This window comes from Pteropus medius, unplaced genomic scaffold, assembly GCF_902729225.1.
Source record: "Pteropus medius unplaced genomic scaffold, Ma_sr-lr_union100, whole genome shotgun sequence".
Classification (NCBI taxonomy): domain Eukaryota; kingdom Metazoa; phylum Chordata; class Mammalia; order Chiroptera; family Pteropodidae; genus Pteropus; species Pteropus medius.
The window spans coordinates 17,534,595-17,548,629 of record NW_024350319.1 but is presented as its reverse complement, the minus strand read 5'-3'; the positions used below and the strand labels follow the sequence as shown (position 1 = coordinate 17,548,629).

The 14,035-nt window shown below is 37.5% G+C and overlaps 2 protein-coding genes across 6 annotated transcripts in view; one reads left to right on the top strand and one right to left on the bottom strand.

Annotated features, from left to right (window-relative positions):
* The window catches only part of HS2ST1 (heparan sulfate 2-O-sulfotransferase 1), a 164,283-nt gene extending 161,050 nt beyond the window's left edge, over positions 1-3,233 (bottom strand). For 3 of the 4 annotated variants that reach the window (XM_039838743.1, XM_039838744.1, XM_039838746.1), the window contains exon 1: positions 2,545-3,051. In XM_039838743.1, coding sequence (XP_039694677.1) covers positions 2,545-2,668 — 124 coding nt within the window. In that variant the 5' untranslated portion in view covers positions 2,669-3,051. Of the gene's footprint in view, positions 1-2,544; positions 3,052-3,103 lie in introns of those variants that run through there. The other variant, XM_039838745.1, reaches the window with a different exon arrangement.
* Positions 3,234-3,439: 206 nt separating this feature from the next.
* The window catches only part of SELENOF (selenoprotein F), a 31,280-nt gene continuing 20,684 nt past the window's right edge, over positions 3,440-14,035 (top strand). The window contains exons 1-2 of one of the 2 annotated variants that reach the window (XM_039838747.1): positions 3,440-3,657; positions 11,771-11,938. In XM_039838747.1, coding sequence (XP_039694681.1) covers positions 3,583-3,657; positions 11,771-11,938 — 243 coding nt within the window. In that variant the 5' untranslated portion in view covers positions 3,440-3,582. Of the gene's footprint in view, positions 3,658-7,712; positions 7,733-11,770; positions 11,939-14,035 lie in introns of those variants that run through there. The other variant, XR_005647762.1, reaches the window with a different exon arrangement.

The window sequence follows — 14,035 nt, the reverse complement described above, 5'->3', positions numbered from 1 at the left end:
CTATCTCAGTTCATTCACTGGGTAATATAATTATGTTCATTATACAAATATAAACAAGGGCCAGACATTACACTAAACCAATTCCTTTGTGTCAGAAATTGGATTTTCTCAGAATGATATTCCTTCTTAGCAATACAATTAAACATTGGCATTACAGTTTAAAAATCCTATAGAAACTGCTAAATTTTAGTGTAATGTTAATATAAAGTCCCAAGTAGTCTGATATAATTAAAGGAACACTTGATTTGGAATCAGATATACCTGGATTCCAATACTGGTTCTGACACTTACTAGCTATGTGATCAGGTTATATAATCTTTGAGCCTGTTCTCACATCTGTAAAAATAGCTTTCTTTGGTGTTCTTGGAAGAGGAAATAAGAATATCACATATAAAGGTGCCTAGTACAGAGTCTGGTTGTCAAACTATGCCTTCAGCCTTCCTTTTCTAAGGAAGATTACTAACTAGCAATATCTGTTTTAGTACAGCCTTTTATAAGACTTTTTTTTAATTGAAATATTGCTGATATAAAGTTACGTGTTATATTGGCCATGTTTTATTAGTTCCTTCAAGTGTTTTGTACTTGAGGCTCCTCCTTTTCTTTGGCTATTTTTGAGAATTATTTAGTTTGATCCCCATTTACTATTTATGATGAAATTTAAAATATTCTTGTAAAAAAATTACAAAAAAACCACATTATTTTCTACCTGTGGCTTTCTACATCTTTAGATAACTCTCTAAAATCATTCAGGTTGTGTCTATGGAAAACATTTTCAAGCATCAGGAAAAAAGTTAGGCAAAGAAAGAAAATTAAAAAATTGAAGTTATCCTAATGTCTAAGAAACCCATATAGCAATACAACAAAGAATAAGTACAAATTTTAGTTTTAACTTAACTTTCAAATTTCTCTATGAGGAGTCTTTTTTTTTTCCTGTAAAACTGGGTCATTAATCAAACCAGAATATGACCCTGAATGCTGATAAATAGATCCAAATGAATAGAAAAAACATATTGGTCAACCTTCAATATTTAAAGTGAATGTTTTTTCTATTGTACAAGACACATATTAAGAAAATCATAGTAAATAAATTTGATATCTCTTCAAAATTGTACAGGGTAAGTTTTACTCAGTTGAGGACTAGAATTATCCTTAGCTCTTCGACTTTACTTGCACTTCAATCAAATTTGATGCTCTTTGATACACTGCTCTTTAACTTCCTCCAAGGCTTTTGTCTATCAAAACCGCAAATAGCTACTACTTGTAATGTTACAATTATCTTCTGATACATTTTTCCTAAATACTAATCATCACGAACAGCAACATCTAGCTGTAATTTCTTAGTCTAAATTATACTGTTGCTGGTATTTTATGGCTTGATTCTCACAAAGTATTTTAAACGATGCTGAGGTGAAAGTGTATAAAAACACTTCACATTACTTTTCCGTATTCAAATTACAGCCTCTTGAACTGATTTTTAAGTGTCACATACATATTTAAACCAAGGTGTATCGCTGACATTCTTTTAAACACTCGCTCCCCGGCCCAACCTCCTCCCAAATGCTCCTCTCAGGTTCCCTTCTAACCTGAAAGTTACCTATTAAAGCTGTGCGTTTTTCTGGTCTTTCACAACCTCACTATCCAACTTTTTGTACTTCAGACCGCTTCTCCCATTAAAGTAAGTACTGTTAACTCCTTAAAGTACTTAACTATAAGGTTAACTCTTTGCATAATCTTACTTTTCCTTTCGTAAACTTAAATCTCAATAATACCATCAGCGTCCCCTCCCCTTCTAAATTCACATCGACATTGCCGCGAAGCAATGTATATATATATATGTCCTTATGCCCAAAATATTAATCCGTTTGGCGCCACGAAAAAATTTAGATGCCTGGATTCCTCGTTTCACTACCTCGTTGAAGCGTTTTATTTGCTTTCCTCTCCTACCTGGGCAGCCTATTTCTCCCATCAGTTTTGTGGTCCCTTGCTGCCCCCAGCACAAGAGTGCAACTCACTACAGCGTATTTCTTTTACTCACCATCATTCCCAGTATCTCCCTCCATTTCTGCTCATTTATCCCTTGGGGAACCTCCCCATCCTCAAAGATTCCGTATCCAAGTGCCCGCATCTTAAATTAGAATACCCCGACTTCACTGCCAGGTCTTTCTGGACGACTTCTAAGAGAACACAAGAGGCTGTGCGTTTCTGTCTCCTCCAGCAGTACCCGCTCCCCACCGAGTTCGGTCTTCTTTTGCTCTTTTCCCACGGAATGCCTACTTCGGAGTAACCCTGTAGCTGAGCCCAACCTTGCAACCTCTGCCCCGTGACCTCGCAAGCCCAACACGCCACTCGAGCTTATTTCACACCATTCTTGGAGCGTGTGCTCTCGATGTCCCCAGTCCCAGATCTCTTTGCAACCTCTTTCAGACTCCAGCTCCCGAGCCAAACCACAGGTTAGACGAACATCCACTTGCTAGGGTTGCAACACCTCTTTGGCCCGGCCCCTTCCACAGCACTCACTCATCCCAGAGGGGCTCTGCTCCTCACCTAGCTTCGATCGGGACTCCTCCAGTTTCTGGATTTGGTTCTCCAAGAAGAGCATCGCCACCGCGAAGGCCACCACCGCCAGCAGCTGCAACTTGGGCGGCATCATAATCCTGAGGAGCCCCATGAAACCCGCTGCTCGGGATCAAGACATACCGCGTAGGGCGGGAAACGGGACCCCAGAGGCGAGGGAGACGCCAGGAGGAGCCCACCAAGCTGGTAGAAAGGGAAGGAGAGCGCGACAGCAGGAGAACCACCGCAGCGACCCCCCTTCCTGCCTCCCCAATCCCCCGCCCCCAGGCGCCAGCACCAACGCCGCCGGTGGCCGTTTCCCCTCGGCCGATTCAGCAGCCGCCCCCTCCAGAAGCCCGCGCTGCAAACACAGCGCGAAGCGGCTGCCGGGCTCTCGCCTCCTGCTGCTCACTGACCCCCGCACCCGCCACCACTTCGCTCCTTCCTTCCTCCGCCTCCCTTTCCTCGCAGCCCGCCTGCTCATCTCCAGCTGCGGCTTTGCGGCTCAGCCCCGCCCCGCCCCCTCCACGCCACCGCGCACATCATTTTTGCTGCTCGGCAACCAGAGGCTCCACACTCCGCTCCCGTTCCGTTGTGCTTATTGGACCAAAGAACCCCCGCGCTCCGCTCTCGGTTCAGGTTACGGTTGGTTTCCTTTGCCATCGGTGTCAACCAAAGCGACATTCGATTGGGTGTACTTGGGAAAGGAGGCGGGCCGAAACTGACGAAGGCGGGGCTTCTTGGCTGCTTGACGAAATGTCGTGAATGAAAGGAAGGAGCCCAGAGAGGCACAAATTTGAGGGGCTTAGGAAAGTGCCTGACATGGGTTATCGAAAGGACCCAAAACTTTAGATTTATAGGAAATGTAAAGATATTTGATCACCTTTAAGCTGCTGTATGCCCTTGCTACAGACTAAGAGACATGATGGCAATCTCCCGTTAGCAGCCTGTTTTAGCTCAGGCTCTGGAGTGGACTCCCTTAGCTGAGGGGTCCTCTGGGGAGCCAGAGACTTACGGAAACTGGTAGCGATGGCGGCTGGGCCGGGCGGGTGGCTGGGGCCGGCGTTTGGCCTGCGGTTGCTGATGGCGTCTATACTTCACGTGGTGAGTGGAGATCACCTCCGCGATAGCCCCAGAGCGAGTGGCTCTGTTTGTGAGCCACACTTGAAAAGAATGGAAGGACTGCTTTCCTTAGCTACTGCTGCGGCCGGAATGTGACGTGGCTTATGTCCTCGTTTGATGCTTATCCTTCCCTGCTCGTGGTTTCTAACGGTTCTCTCTCCTGGCTTCAGACTATCTTGAATACTTATTGTCTCTTGCAGAGCTCCAACTAAAAACAATCTGTAAATCACACGGTGGGGAAAGGCATGAAAATTGCTTTCCAAAGGGCCGGAATAAACCGTTCTTTACGACAGAGTTCCCAAATCATAGAGGAAAGCCCTCAAGTCTTTGGTTCAGAGTACACTTCCTATTCTTTCAATTATTAATGATCTCTAAATCATTGACAGCCTTTTACCTCTGTTCTCTGACATTCACATTACCGCTGGGTGCTCGTCAATGTTGTGGTTTTAAACATTGTTGCAGTGAAAGGAGCTACTGTGTGCTAAAGCATAATTTATTTATTTGTGGGGGTTTTTTTTGAAATTGATCTAAAATGATAATCTTCATCTCGTTTAAAATCGGGCAGTGTTAACCAAGTTTTTTGTTTGTTTGTTTTGTTTTTTTCTCCAATAACAGCAGATCGGTTCTTAATCTCCGAATGAGGAAAAACTATTTTTACTTATTTTTCTATTCACTCATGAACAACTTAATATTGGTTAATTCCTCCTAAGAAGTTTTCAATCCATGTTTTGCTATGTGAATAATAAAACTTTTTAATAGGCACTGTGCTTGGATCTTTTACACTTTTTTAAATCAGCTTAATTCTTCAGGTGTTCTCTTTACTGAGCCTACTGAAAAGTTCTCCTAGGAGACCTGGTTTCATTGATTTATCCAAGGTTTGGGAGAGTTTGGGCCTGTCCCAAAGGTCTCTATAAACACTTCTCTTTTTCTTTCATCAAGGAGTTTGAAGATCCTGCCTGTTTTATTTTGCAACCATACCTAAGAGATGGATTCTTTACTTCTCTAGTTAGCATTACTTTACTCCATTATTCAGGTATTTAGTGCCTTAGAAATTGCTGGAAGACCCTTTCTAAACTTTCTACTCAAGATTTTTCTTTTTCTTTTTTCTTTTTTTTTTTTTCTTTTGCAAATGTTAGGTAATTTGAGTTCACCACCATGCAAAGATAAAAAGGAGTAACATTTCAAGTTGCCTTCTGATTTCCCTCTGTTTTATTATCTATGGCTGTGTAACCACCCCAACTTAATGGCTTAAAATAACAATTTCTCATAATTCTGTGGGACTGCTGAGCAGTTCCTCTGTCTATTTCCTCTGGCCTCATTTATGCAGGTAGCTGTATAGAGCTAGTAGGTCGGCTGGACTGAAAGGTCCACGATGGCTTCATTTTTAGTTGATTCTGACTACAGATAGGTCAACTTGGTTTTCCATGTGACCCCCTCATCTTCCAATAGGCCAGACCAACTTCTTTTCATGGCATTCTGAAAACAGCATTATTAAAGAGCAAAAGCTACAATGCCTTCTAAAGCCTAGCCATGGAAATTACATATATCACTTACACCTCACAATTTGTCAAAGCAAATCTCAAGACCAATCTAGATTTCAAGGGTGGAAAAATAGACTCCACCTCTACATGGGAGAAGTGACATAGTCACATTGCAAAGACGTGTACATACTAGGCAGGTTAAAGGGAGTTTATGGCCTTTAAGCAATCTACCACAGTGACCATTTACAGAATTTAAGCCAGAAACTTGGGTGACATCTTTGACTCCTTCCTTTGTATACATACCTCACATCCAGGCAATTACCAAGTATTATTGATTTTACTTACTAAACTTCTCTGAAATCCATCCACTTGCTGTTAACTCATTCAGGTCACCAACATTTCTGTCCTTAGAAATAACAGCCTTCTGGTTCGCCCTTTGAATTATCAGAATCTAAATGGTTGGCTCTGCCATCTTCCCAATTGCCTAAGCCAGAAATTATTCATTTTAAATTCTCTTTTCTTTCACTCTCTGAATCCAAGCAGTCATCAAACCCATAAAAATCTCCAATCCAATCCACTTAATCCTATCTCCACTTAGGTAGTACCTAAATTTAAGCTACCATCTTTACTTGCCTGGAATTATCACACCAGTTTCTTTAACTGATCTCCCCATCTCTTTTTCTCCATTTCTAATCCAGTCTTTACAATGCATCCAAAGTCATCTTTCTAAAACTTAAATCTGTCATTATTAAAGCTTTTCACATTCTCTATTGTTTTTAAGGTGAAGTCTGCCCTCCTTCACATTCCTTAACAAGGCCTGTTTCACCTGATACTTCTTTGTCTATCCTGGCTTAATTCCCATTGTTTACCTCTAATGGGAGAGCAAAAATGTAGAGGTGAAGATTTGGGGCCACTTGCTTTAGTATGTCTCACATACTGTATTCTCCCTCACCAAGACTACAGTATGGTGTTTGGATAAAATGCAAAACTTAACACAGTCCATACAGTACTCTCTCCTTCGCGTAGTCTATTTTACTTTATGCTGTATTACACAGATCCCCAACCTTAACCATACCATAGCTGTGTGTATGTGTTTGTATACCTTCACTCTCCCTGCTCCTGTGCCAATTAGAAGGTAGCCAAAGGTAACATAGGGACTGTTTTTCTTTTATATATTTTATACTGCACCTTACATGTATTTGTTCATTTAAATCCTTATGAGGTATGAATAGCCTCCTAGTTCATTTGTGTTTGTTCCTTGCTGTTAGAGTCATCAGGATATCTGTAGTTTGTGTGGAGTGGTGAGTGTGGAGCGGTAATGAATCCTATCTACTCATACAAATACAAAATGACTCTGAAAATAGAAAGGGAGTCCTAGTTCACTGTTGTTGAATTGTTTTAACTTCCCTAAGGTTTATTCCTGTCTCTTCTGTAATGACTAGTGTTTTTAGGAAAAGAAGGCAATAAAATTCTTGAAAATGAAAAGAGAGTGTATGGAGGATTGTTGGGAAAACACTTAGAAGTTAGAAAAAAATGCATTTCACAGTTAGCCTGAGGGGAAAAAAGGCCAGGTGAAATAAGTAATTGGCAATAATAAAAAATAAACCAAATCTTTGGAACCTGACGGATGGCAGAGGGGAAAGAATAAGAGATGAATTTCTTGGCTCCTTGAGGTTGAGCTACTGGTAATGGATAGAAAACTTAACTTATACTTTAATTCACACCTCTTGAGTCTTTAGACTAGATAAGTTGAGTTTTTATCACTGTGTGCCTCTGAATAGCTCTAATTTAAAGTTAATAGCAATGCGTAGTTATCAGCATTCCAGTGACAACTGGGAAGATTTAAAGTGATTTAATCTGAAAATACATTCTGAGTATGATTAAGCATTAGAAAAGTAATATTTTAGTATAGCCTAAGGGAGCTGTTTTCTAGAGCACCCAGAACTAAGTAGTATTCATTTCTTCATTCAGCTCATACATAACATTTTTCATTCAGAAAAGCACTGTACTTAAAGCAGTATTGATGATACTGTGTATCATTGATTCTGAAACAACCCTCTACCCCCTCTTATTAACAGGTTAACATCTGTATCTAGATCAGTCTTATTTCAATGAGTGGCACAATTGTCAGCATTTTTGTTGTTATTCTTAGTAGTACATTTAATAATGGTACTTCATGGATTCTGTGATATATGGTAATTAATAACAGTGGTCAAGGGTCTTGTGGGCAGGCCAGGATTAGAATCAGTGTTCCTACCTGTTTGCTGTGTTGTCTTAGACAAATTACATTAACTATCCTAAGCCTCTGTTTACTTCTCTACAAAGTGGAGATAATGATACCTTCTTCGTAGGGTAGTTAAGATTAAATAAAATAATGATGTAAAGTGCTTGGCAAGATACATGATGCTTTGTAAGAGCTTGATGTAATGGTTATATTTCTTGTATTCATTTTCATGGAGTTTATCTGTAAACCCATCTATTTATTTTTGTTTCAGATTTGAAATCTGTTCAAAATTACATGAGAAACCCATGAGTTTTCTGAGAGTAAAGATCAATTAAGAGACCACTAATCATATGTATGTATAAGTATAATAAAATGTATAACTATATACTCAACTTTTGCCAGAAAAGGTAATGTTACGTTATAGTTAATCCAGTTTCCCTGCCAACAACCTTCATCTACAGGGAACTCAATTACACCAGAAAAATAAATGAATGAATAATGCATGGAGCGGAGAATGGAGTTTCTTAGCTTTTCAATGCTATTTTGAACTGGGAAAAGTTAAACTGTTAAATGGTTATCTCAATCAGGGTTATTCCACTCTATCCTTAGAATCTCTATCTTTCTTACAAGTGTGGCTACTTATTTTAAAATTTAATATTTGACCTTAATATTAAATGCATTTTAAATGCTGTTCAGTTGCTTTTTGGTAATAAAAAGATGGGCAGGCATAATTTAAAATTTTGAACTCCTCTGTTATATTATTTAGTATTTAGTGTTTATCTGCGAAGTGCTTAAAATATATTCTGATGTCCTTAGATTCAAAGCCTTGAGTCTGCCAAACCAATGATAGAACTAGAAAAAAAAATAGTTCACTCTTGAAACTCAAGATACTTGTATCTCCCATACACTTATTCTCTATCCCATGTCTAATACAATGATTAAAACATAAGTAGTGTTTTGTAGATTTTAACTGTACTTTCACAGTTGAAGATGGTGATGACGCTAGCACTTACTAAGTACCTACTGTGTACTGGGTAAGATATTAGATGATTTCTGTGCTTTTTTTCTCCTTTAGTCTTCAAAACTCTGTGAGATAAGTGATAATTATTCCTATTCAGAAACTCAAAACTAAAAACTCAAAACTTTGTTGGCAAATGAATCAAGATGTCATCAGACTCCAATATACATGTTTTGCATATTCATGCCACCTGTGAATAGGTGCTCAATAAATGCCAGACTAGAACCAAGTAGTAAGATCGCATAATTATTCAAGATTCTTGTTTTTAAGACATGCCTTGGTAGCAATTTCTTATATTTATTAAGCAGGTCACAGTTTCAAAGAGATTTCACTTTTATTACCTGTTTTAGTTACCATGGCTGCAAGACAAATGACGCTAAAATTTAATGGTGTAAAACAATTACTTACCCAATATACATGTTTTGCATATTCATGCAAAATTTTGCTTTCAGATTCTGTGGGTCAGAAATTCAGACAGGACACAACAGGATGGCTTGTGTGTTCCATGGCACCTCAGACCTCAGCTGAAAGACTGGAGCCTGAAATATGAAGGCTCTTAACTCACTTATCTATAGTAGCTGATGCTGTTCGTCAGCTGGGGGCTTCAGTTGCTCTCTATGTGGGTCTATTCATGTTGGCTCTCTAATTTAGGCTACCTTACAACATGATGGCTAAGCTCCAAAGTTGAGTGTTCTGAGAGAGAGACACAGAGCACATATGAGCACAAGCCAAGCAGAAACTTTCCTTTTTTATGATCTTCCCTCAGAAATCACATTGTATTGCTTCTTTATACTCTTGTGACTGTTGGTCAGAACAGTCACAAGCTCCTGCCCGGATTCAAAGGGAGAGAACATAGACTCCCACTTCTCACTGGAGGACTGCCTGTCACATTGTAAGAACATGTGGGATGATGTGTATATATTGGTGGCCATCTTTGGAAACTACAGATTATCCTGTGAAATAGATTAAGCAGATCACTTTACTAATGGAGAAATTTCTCTAAGTATTAGGTACAGTAGCAAGTGTCTTACTTATGCCCCTCCCCACTAGACTGGGATACTTGATCTATTTTGAAGATTATATATATTCCACATTATTATTGAGATAAGATAAAAGATCTTTAAGGTATCAAATTAGGGTGTTGACTAACATAAGACCAATGGAATAATAAACATTTTGGAGGAATATGCCAAGAAGACTTAAAAGTTTTTTACATTAGGAAATGCCATTTGGTTTTAATCTTCCTAGTTAGTCTAGAAGGATGACAAACTGCAGTTAGTAAGCCAAATCCAGCCAGCCCCGTTTTTGTGAATAAAGTTTAATTGGAACACACATACCCATTCATTTATTATTGTCTGTGACTGCTTTTGTGCTGAAATAGCTGAGGTGAATAGTTGCAACAGAAACCATATAACCACCAAAGGCTAACATAGTTACTATTTGGCCCTTTATATAAAGACCCTTGATTTAGAAGATTAACCAATTGCTGTCAAACCTGAAATTCCTGCTACCTGAGGCTGTGGTTTTGACCAATTCATTTACTTGACACACAGTGCTGGAAATATAGAGAAACAACTTAGTGCTTGTCCTGAAGAATTCACAATATTGCTGGGGAATTAGACAATCCTAGATTTACATAGTACAATCTTTTATTACTATACAGTTGTGTACAAATTTCTTTCTCAGAAAAGTACTGTAGCTAAAGATTAATATCTGATTTTTTTTTCTAGAAAAATTTTTCTAGAAAACTGATACTGATCAGGTTCTTGGAAATAAGTAGGAATTAACAAAAAAAAGTGATGAAAAGGGGTGAAAAACTGAAAAAGGAGCTTTAGACATAGGAAAAGTATGAGTAAATCTGTGTTTGAGTAGGAGTTTTATATTTCTAGGTATTACAGGAATTTATTATAGCTGGAAAGTAGAATAGGATTGGAGAGGTAATGAGAGGTAGGGTCGGTCAGTGAGCATTTAAGCCACTGAGGCAGGAAAAGATTTGAGAGCTCTTTTAAGAGACAGAATTACCTAAACTTGTTAATTAGCTGTAAGAATGGTAGGAAGTGTGGAGTCCAGAATGACTGACCTGGACAGTTAGATGGTCAGGGAAAATGGTAAAAATGGGACCACTTTACTATACTGAATACACTGGGGAGGAATAGATTTAAGGAGAAAAGATAAGTTTCACTGTTGGAGATTCTGAATTTGCAATGGCTATGCAACATCTAAATGAGACAGCGAGGAGGCTGTTGGCTTTGGAAGCTTGACATTCAAGAAAAAGACTTCAGAGTTTTCAGTAAATCGATATCTGAAGCCATGGGAAAGATGCATTTGTCTATGAAAGTATGTGAAGCAAAGAGAGTGCCAAAAATAGAAATGGGAAACAACAACATTTAAGAGATGCATAGAAGAGGAAGAAGAAAGAAGACAAGCCCATGGAAAGAGTTTTGAATGCCTTTGCATTTAGTGATTTTTGGCAAGTTTAGTCCAATGGTACAGTCGGAAACTAGAGTAACAATTTAGAAATGATGGAATGTGGGGAGAACAATTAGAAACCATAGGGCTAGAATACACTGAAGAATTGAGTTAGTGAAATTCAGTCCCTGTGAAAGTGGCAGAAGCTAGGATTCAAAGCACAGGTAGAGAAAGGGGTTGAGCTCAGAGAGATGAAGGTATACCATATTCACTAAGAAGGTGAGGGAAGAAGACTAATATTTTTGAAAGCCTGCATTTGCCAGTCAGTCTGATTGATTATGTAAGTCATTTAATCTTTACTGCAGTCTGTTTTATGTAAGAAGTGTTGCTCCTTTATCAATGAGGAAATTAACTCTTAGGTTATCTTGTCCAGTGTCACACATCTTAAAAGTGGTGGAGTTAGTACCTAAAACCCAAAATTTTATTTCTGAGGTGCTCCTGTTCTTTCTCACTTTGTCCCCTTCCCTACCCTTCCTCTGCTACATGTGAGTGAAGATAAGTCTGTAGAGTGTGATAGGGACCTAGAAGTTAATGTTAGTCCATAGACCCATGTAAAAGGTGCTAAAAGTTCATAAAGTGAAATGGGAATTTGTTTTTCTACTAAGGAAATTCCTTTTTAAGAATTATTGAATGTTTAATAAAAGATACGTAATATACAGATCTGAAGAAATAATGTATCTTTTTTAATAATCCATATTGTGGCTATACTGAAAGATAACTTGTTTTTAAGAAAAAAAAAATTTTGTGGGAGAGGTGGGAAGAACCATAGCATAGACTCATATAAAGTTATAGAGTAACTCATCTCCAGTGTGTTAAATTTTGACAACCCTGGTTTCTCCTTTTTTTGGAAATTTTATAATATAAATATGGAATTATGTTTTGTTTCTCATTTTTTATTTTCAGGTGTCTGCATTCGGGGCAGAGTTTTCATCCGAAGCTTGCAGAGAGTTAGGCTTCTCCAGCAACTTGCTTTGCAGCTCCTGTGATCTTCTTGGACAATTTAACCTACTTCAGCTGGATCCTGACTGTAGAGGATGCTGTCAGGAAGAAGCACAGTTTGAAACCAAAAAGGTCTTGTTTTCTAGTATCTCTCTTCCTTAATATGGTTTAGTTGAGATAAGGTAAAATATTAACTTACTTAATCATCTTAAGTAAACAGAAGTCTCTGGCTTTTACATTTTGTAGTACCATTTCATACCCGGACCTCATTCTACCACAGTTGTCCAGCAGAGGAAGAACAGAATTACTCTAGTATACTTGGATTCTAAAGCTCTCTAGTCTTCCTAAATTGTAGCCACATGAAGTCAAAGAATAATTAATTGGATGTTTTTGTTCATTTGTAAGAACTCAATCTTTAAATGAAATTTGGGATGAAAGTAAAGTACCCACTACCTGGCACATAATTATAGACAACCAATTGTAACTTTTAATCTGGTTAACCAAGGATATGGCCTGTTAATTTACACACCATTTACTAAAATTTCCAGGTACTTAACCTCACCTTTAATACCTGAAAACAGCCAAGATTAGGTAACTCTAACTGTTCAATAAAATCTATGTTTTGACCCACTGTTCAAATTAATAGTAAACTTGCTTAATTTTTTAATTTTTTCATTACACTGCTTTATAAAGTAGCAGAAAAGATCTAGCATGAGATTTTTTGGTAAGCTATTTTACTTCTGTTTTAGTTTTGCTCATACCTATGTTCCTAGGTACAGTTGACAAATATCAGTAAGGATGTTGACTTAATTGTGAAGAGCATACTTATTTGAAGCTTAAAGAAAAAAAACAAACTAATGAAAGAAAAAAGTATTTAAATCTTGGTGCTGTTTTTATTTATACAGTTAGTATTACTAAGTAGCATAAGTGACTTCAGCTTTAAATATTGGAATCTTAATATGTAAAGGAAGGGACCATTCTTTTTTTCACTACTGACTTGCTTTTTCCTTATGGTGGAAAAACATAGTAACTGCCAGTTCCTGAGTGTCACATCTTACAGCTTTTCACACAGAAAAGGACTAATTTTTCCTTATTTATGTTTTTTTGAAGTATTTTAGACAAGGATTGTTACTAGCTAAAGTTGAGTCACTAACCAGTTATTAGCTAGGATTATGGAATAATGTAAGAACCATTAGCTGCCACAGTAGCTATGTGGAATGTTGCATCCAGGAGCAAACAGATGAAGTAATTCTTGGGTAAAGATCAGGCTAGGTACTAGGTAAGCAATCCCATCTTTATCTGTTATATTTTATTCTCAATTACTAGAGTAAACTACTTGTACTTGAGCTGTTTTTAAAGATTTAGCTCCAGGGTCCCCTTTCCTGTGAAGTCTTACCTAATCTCTCTCCGCTAACCTAGAATCACTACCACTCTCAGGTTATGTTAGCTACATGTACTCTATTCCTAGAGCACCTTAGGATACCATGATTTATACTTAGCTCCACTACATTGTGTCTGTTGTTTTCTTTCTTTTTCTCCCAATAGATTATGTTCTTTGAAGTCTAGGATTTTTTTGTTTCTGAATCCCCAGCCTTTAGCATACATTATTTCATGTTTTGTCCTTGAATAAAGCTGTTTTTATTAGGAACAAGTTAGAAAAGGTAATTTTAAAATGTTGAAATCATACTTGAACTCTGTAGATGCTTGTTTTCATTTCACTTATATGTTTTTTCATTTTACTTATATATCCTATATATAAAAAGAAAATTTGTCTTTACGTTAGCAGTTATCCATTAGTAATACTTTGTTTATAATAGTTTATCTAACTATAAATCTAGGTATCTCATTTCTATATAAGACATAGTCATCCCAAATCTATCTTTTAAAAGATATGTTAATTATTTAGCACAAATATTTAGTTGATTCCAGTCTGACCACTAATAGATATTTTTTCAAAGAATATATGATCATTAGTTTCCAGTTTCCTGAAATTTTCCTGAAGATAAATATAAATCAAATACTTTTTTTCTGTTAAGAATTTTTTAACTTTTATTTTCTAAGATTTATAAGATTAAATGTAGTGTTTTAGTAGATGAGTTCTTTTTCTCAAAATCTTTCCAGTTCTGTGAATTTGAATTTGATTATGGCAGCAAGATGCCTTTTTTCTTCTCATTCATTTAGGGTTTTTATATCTTAATAATAATGATTTCAGTTTCTTTCAGACATTGT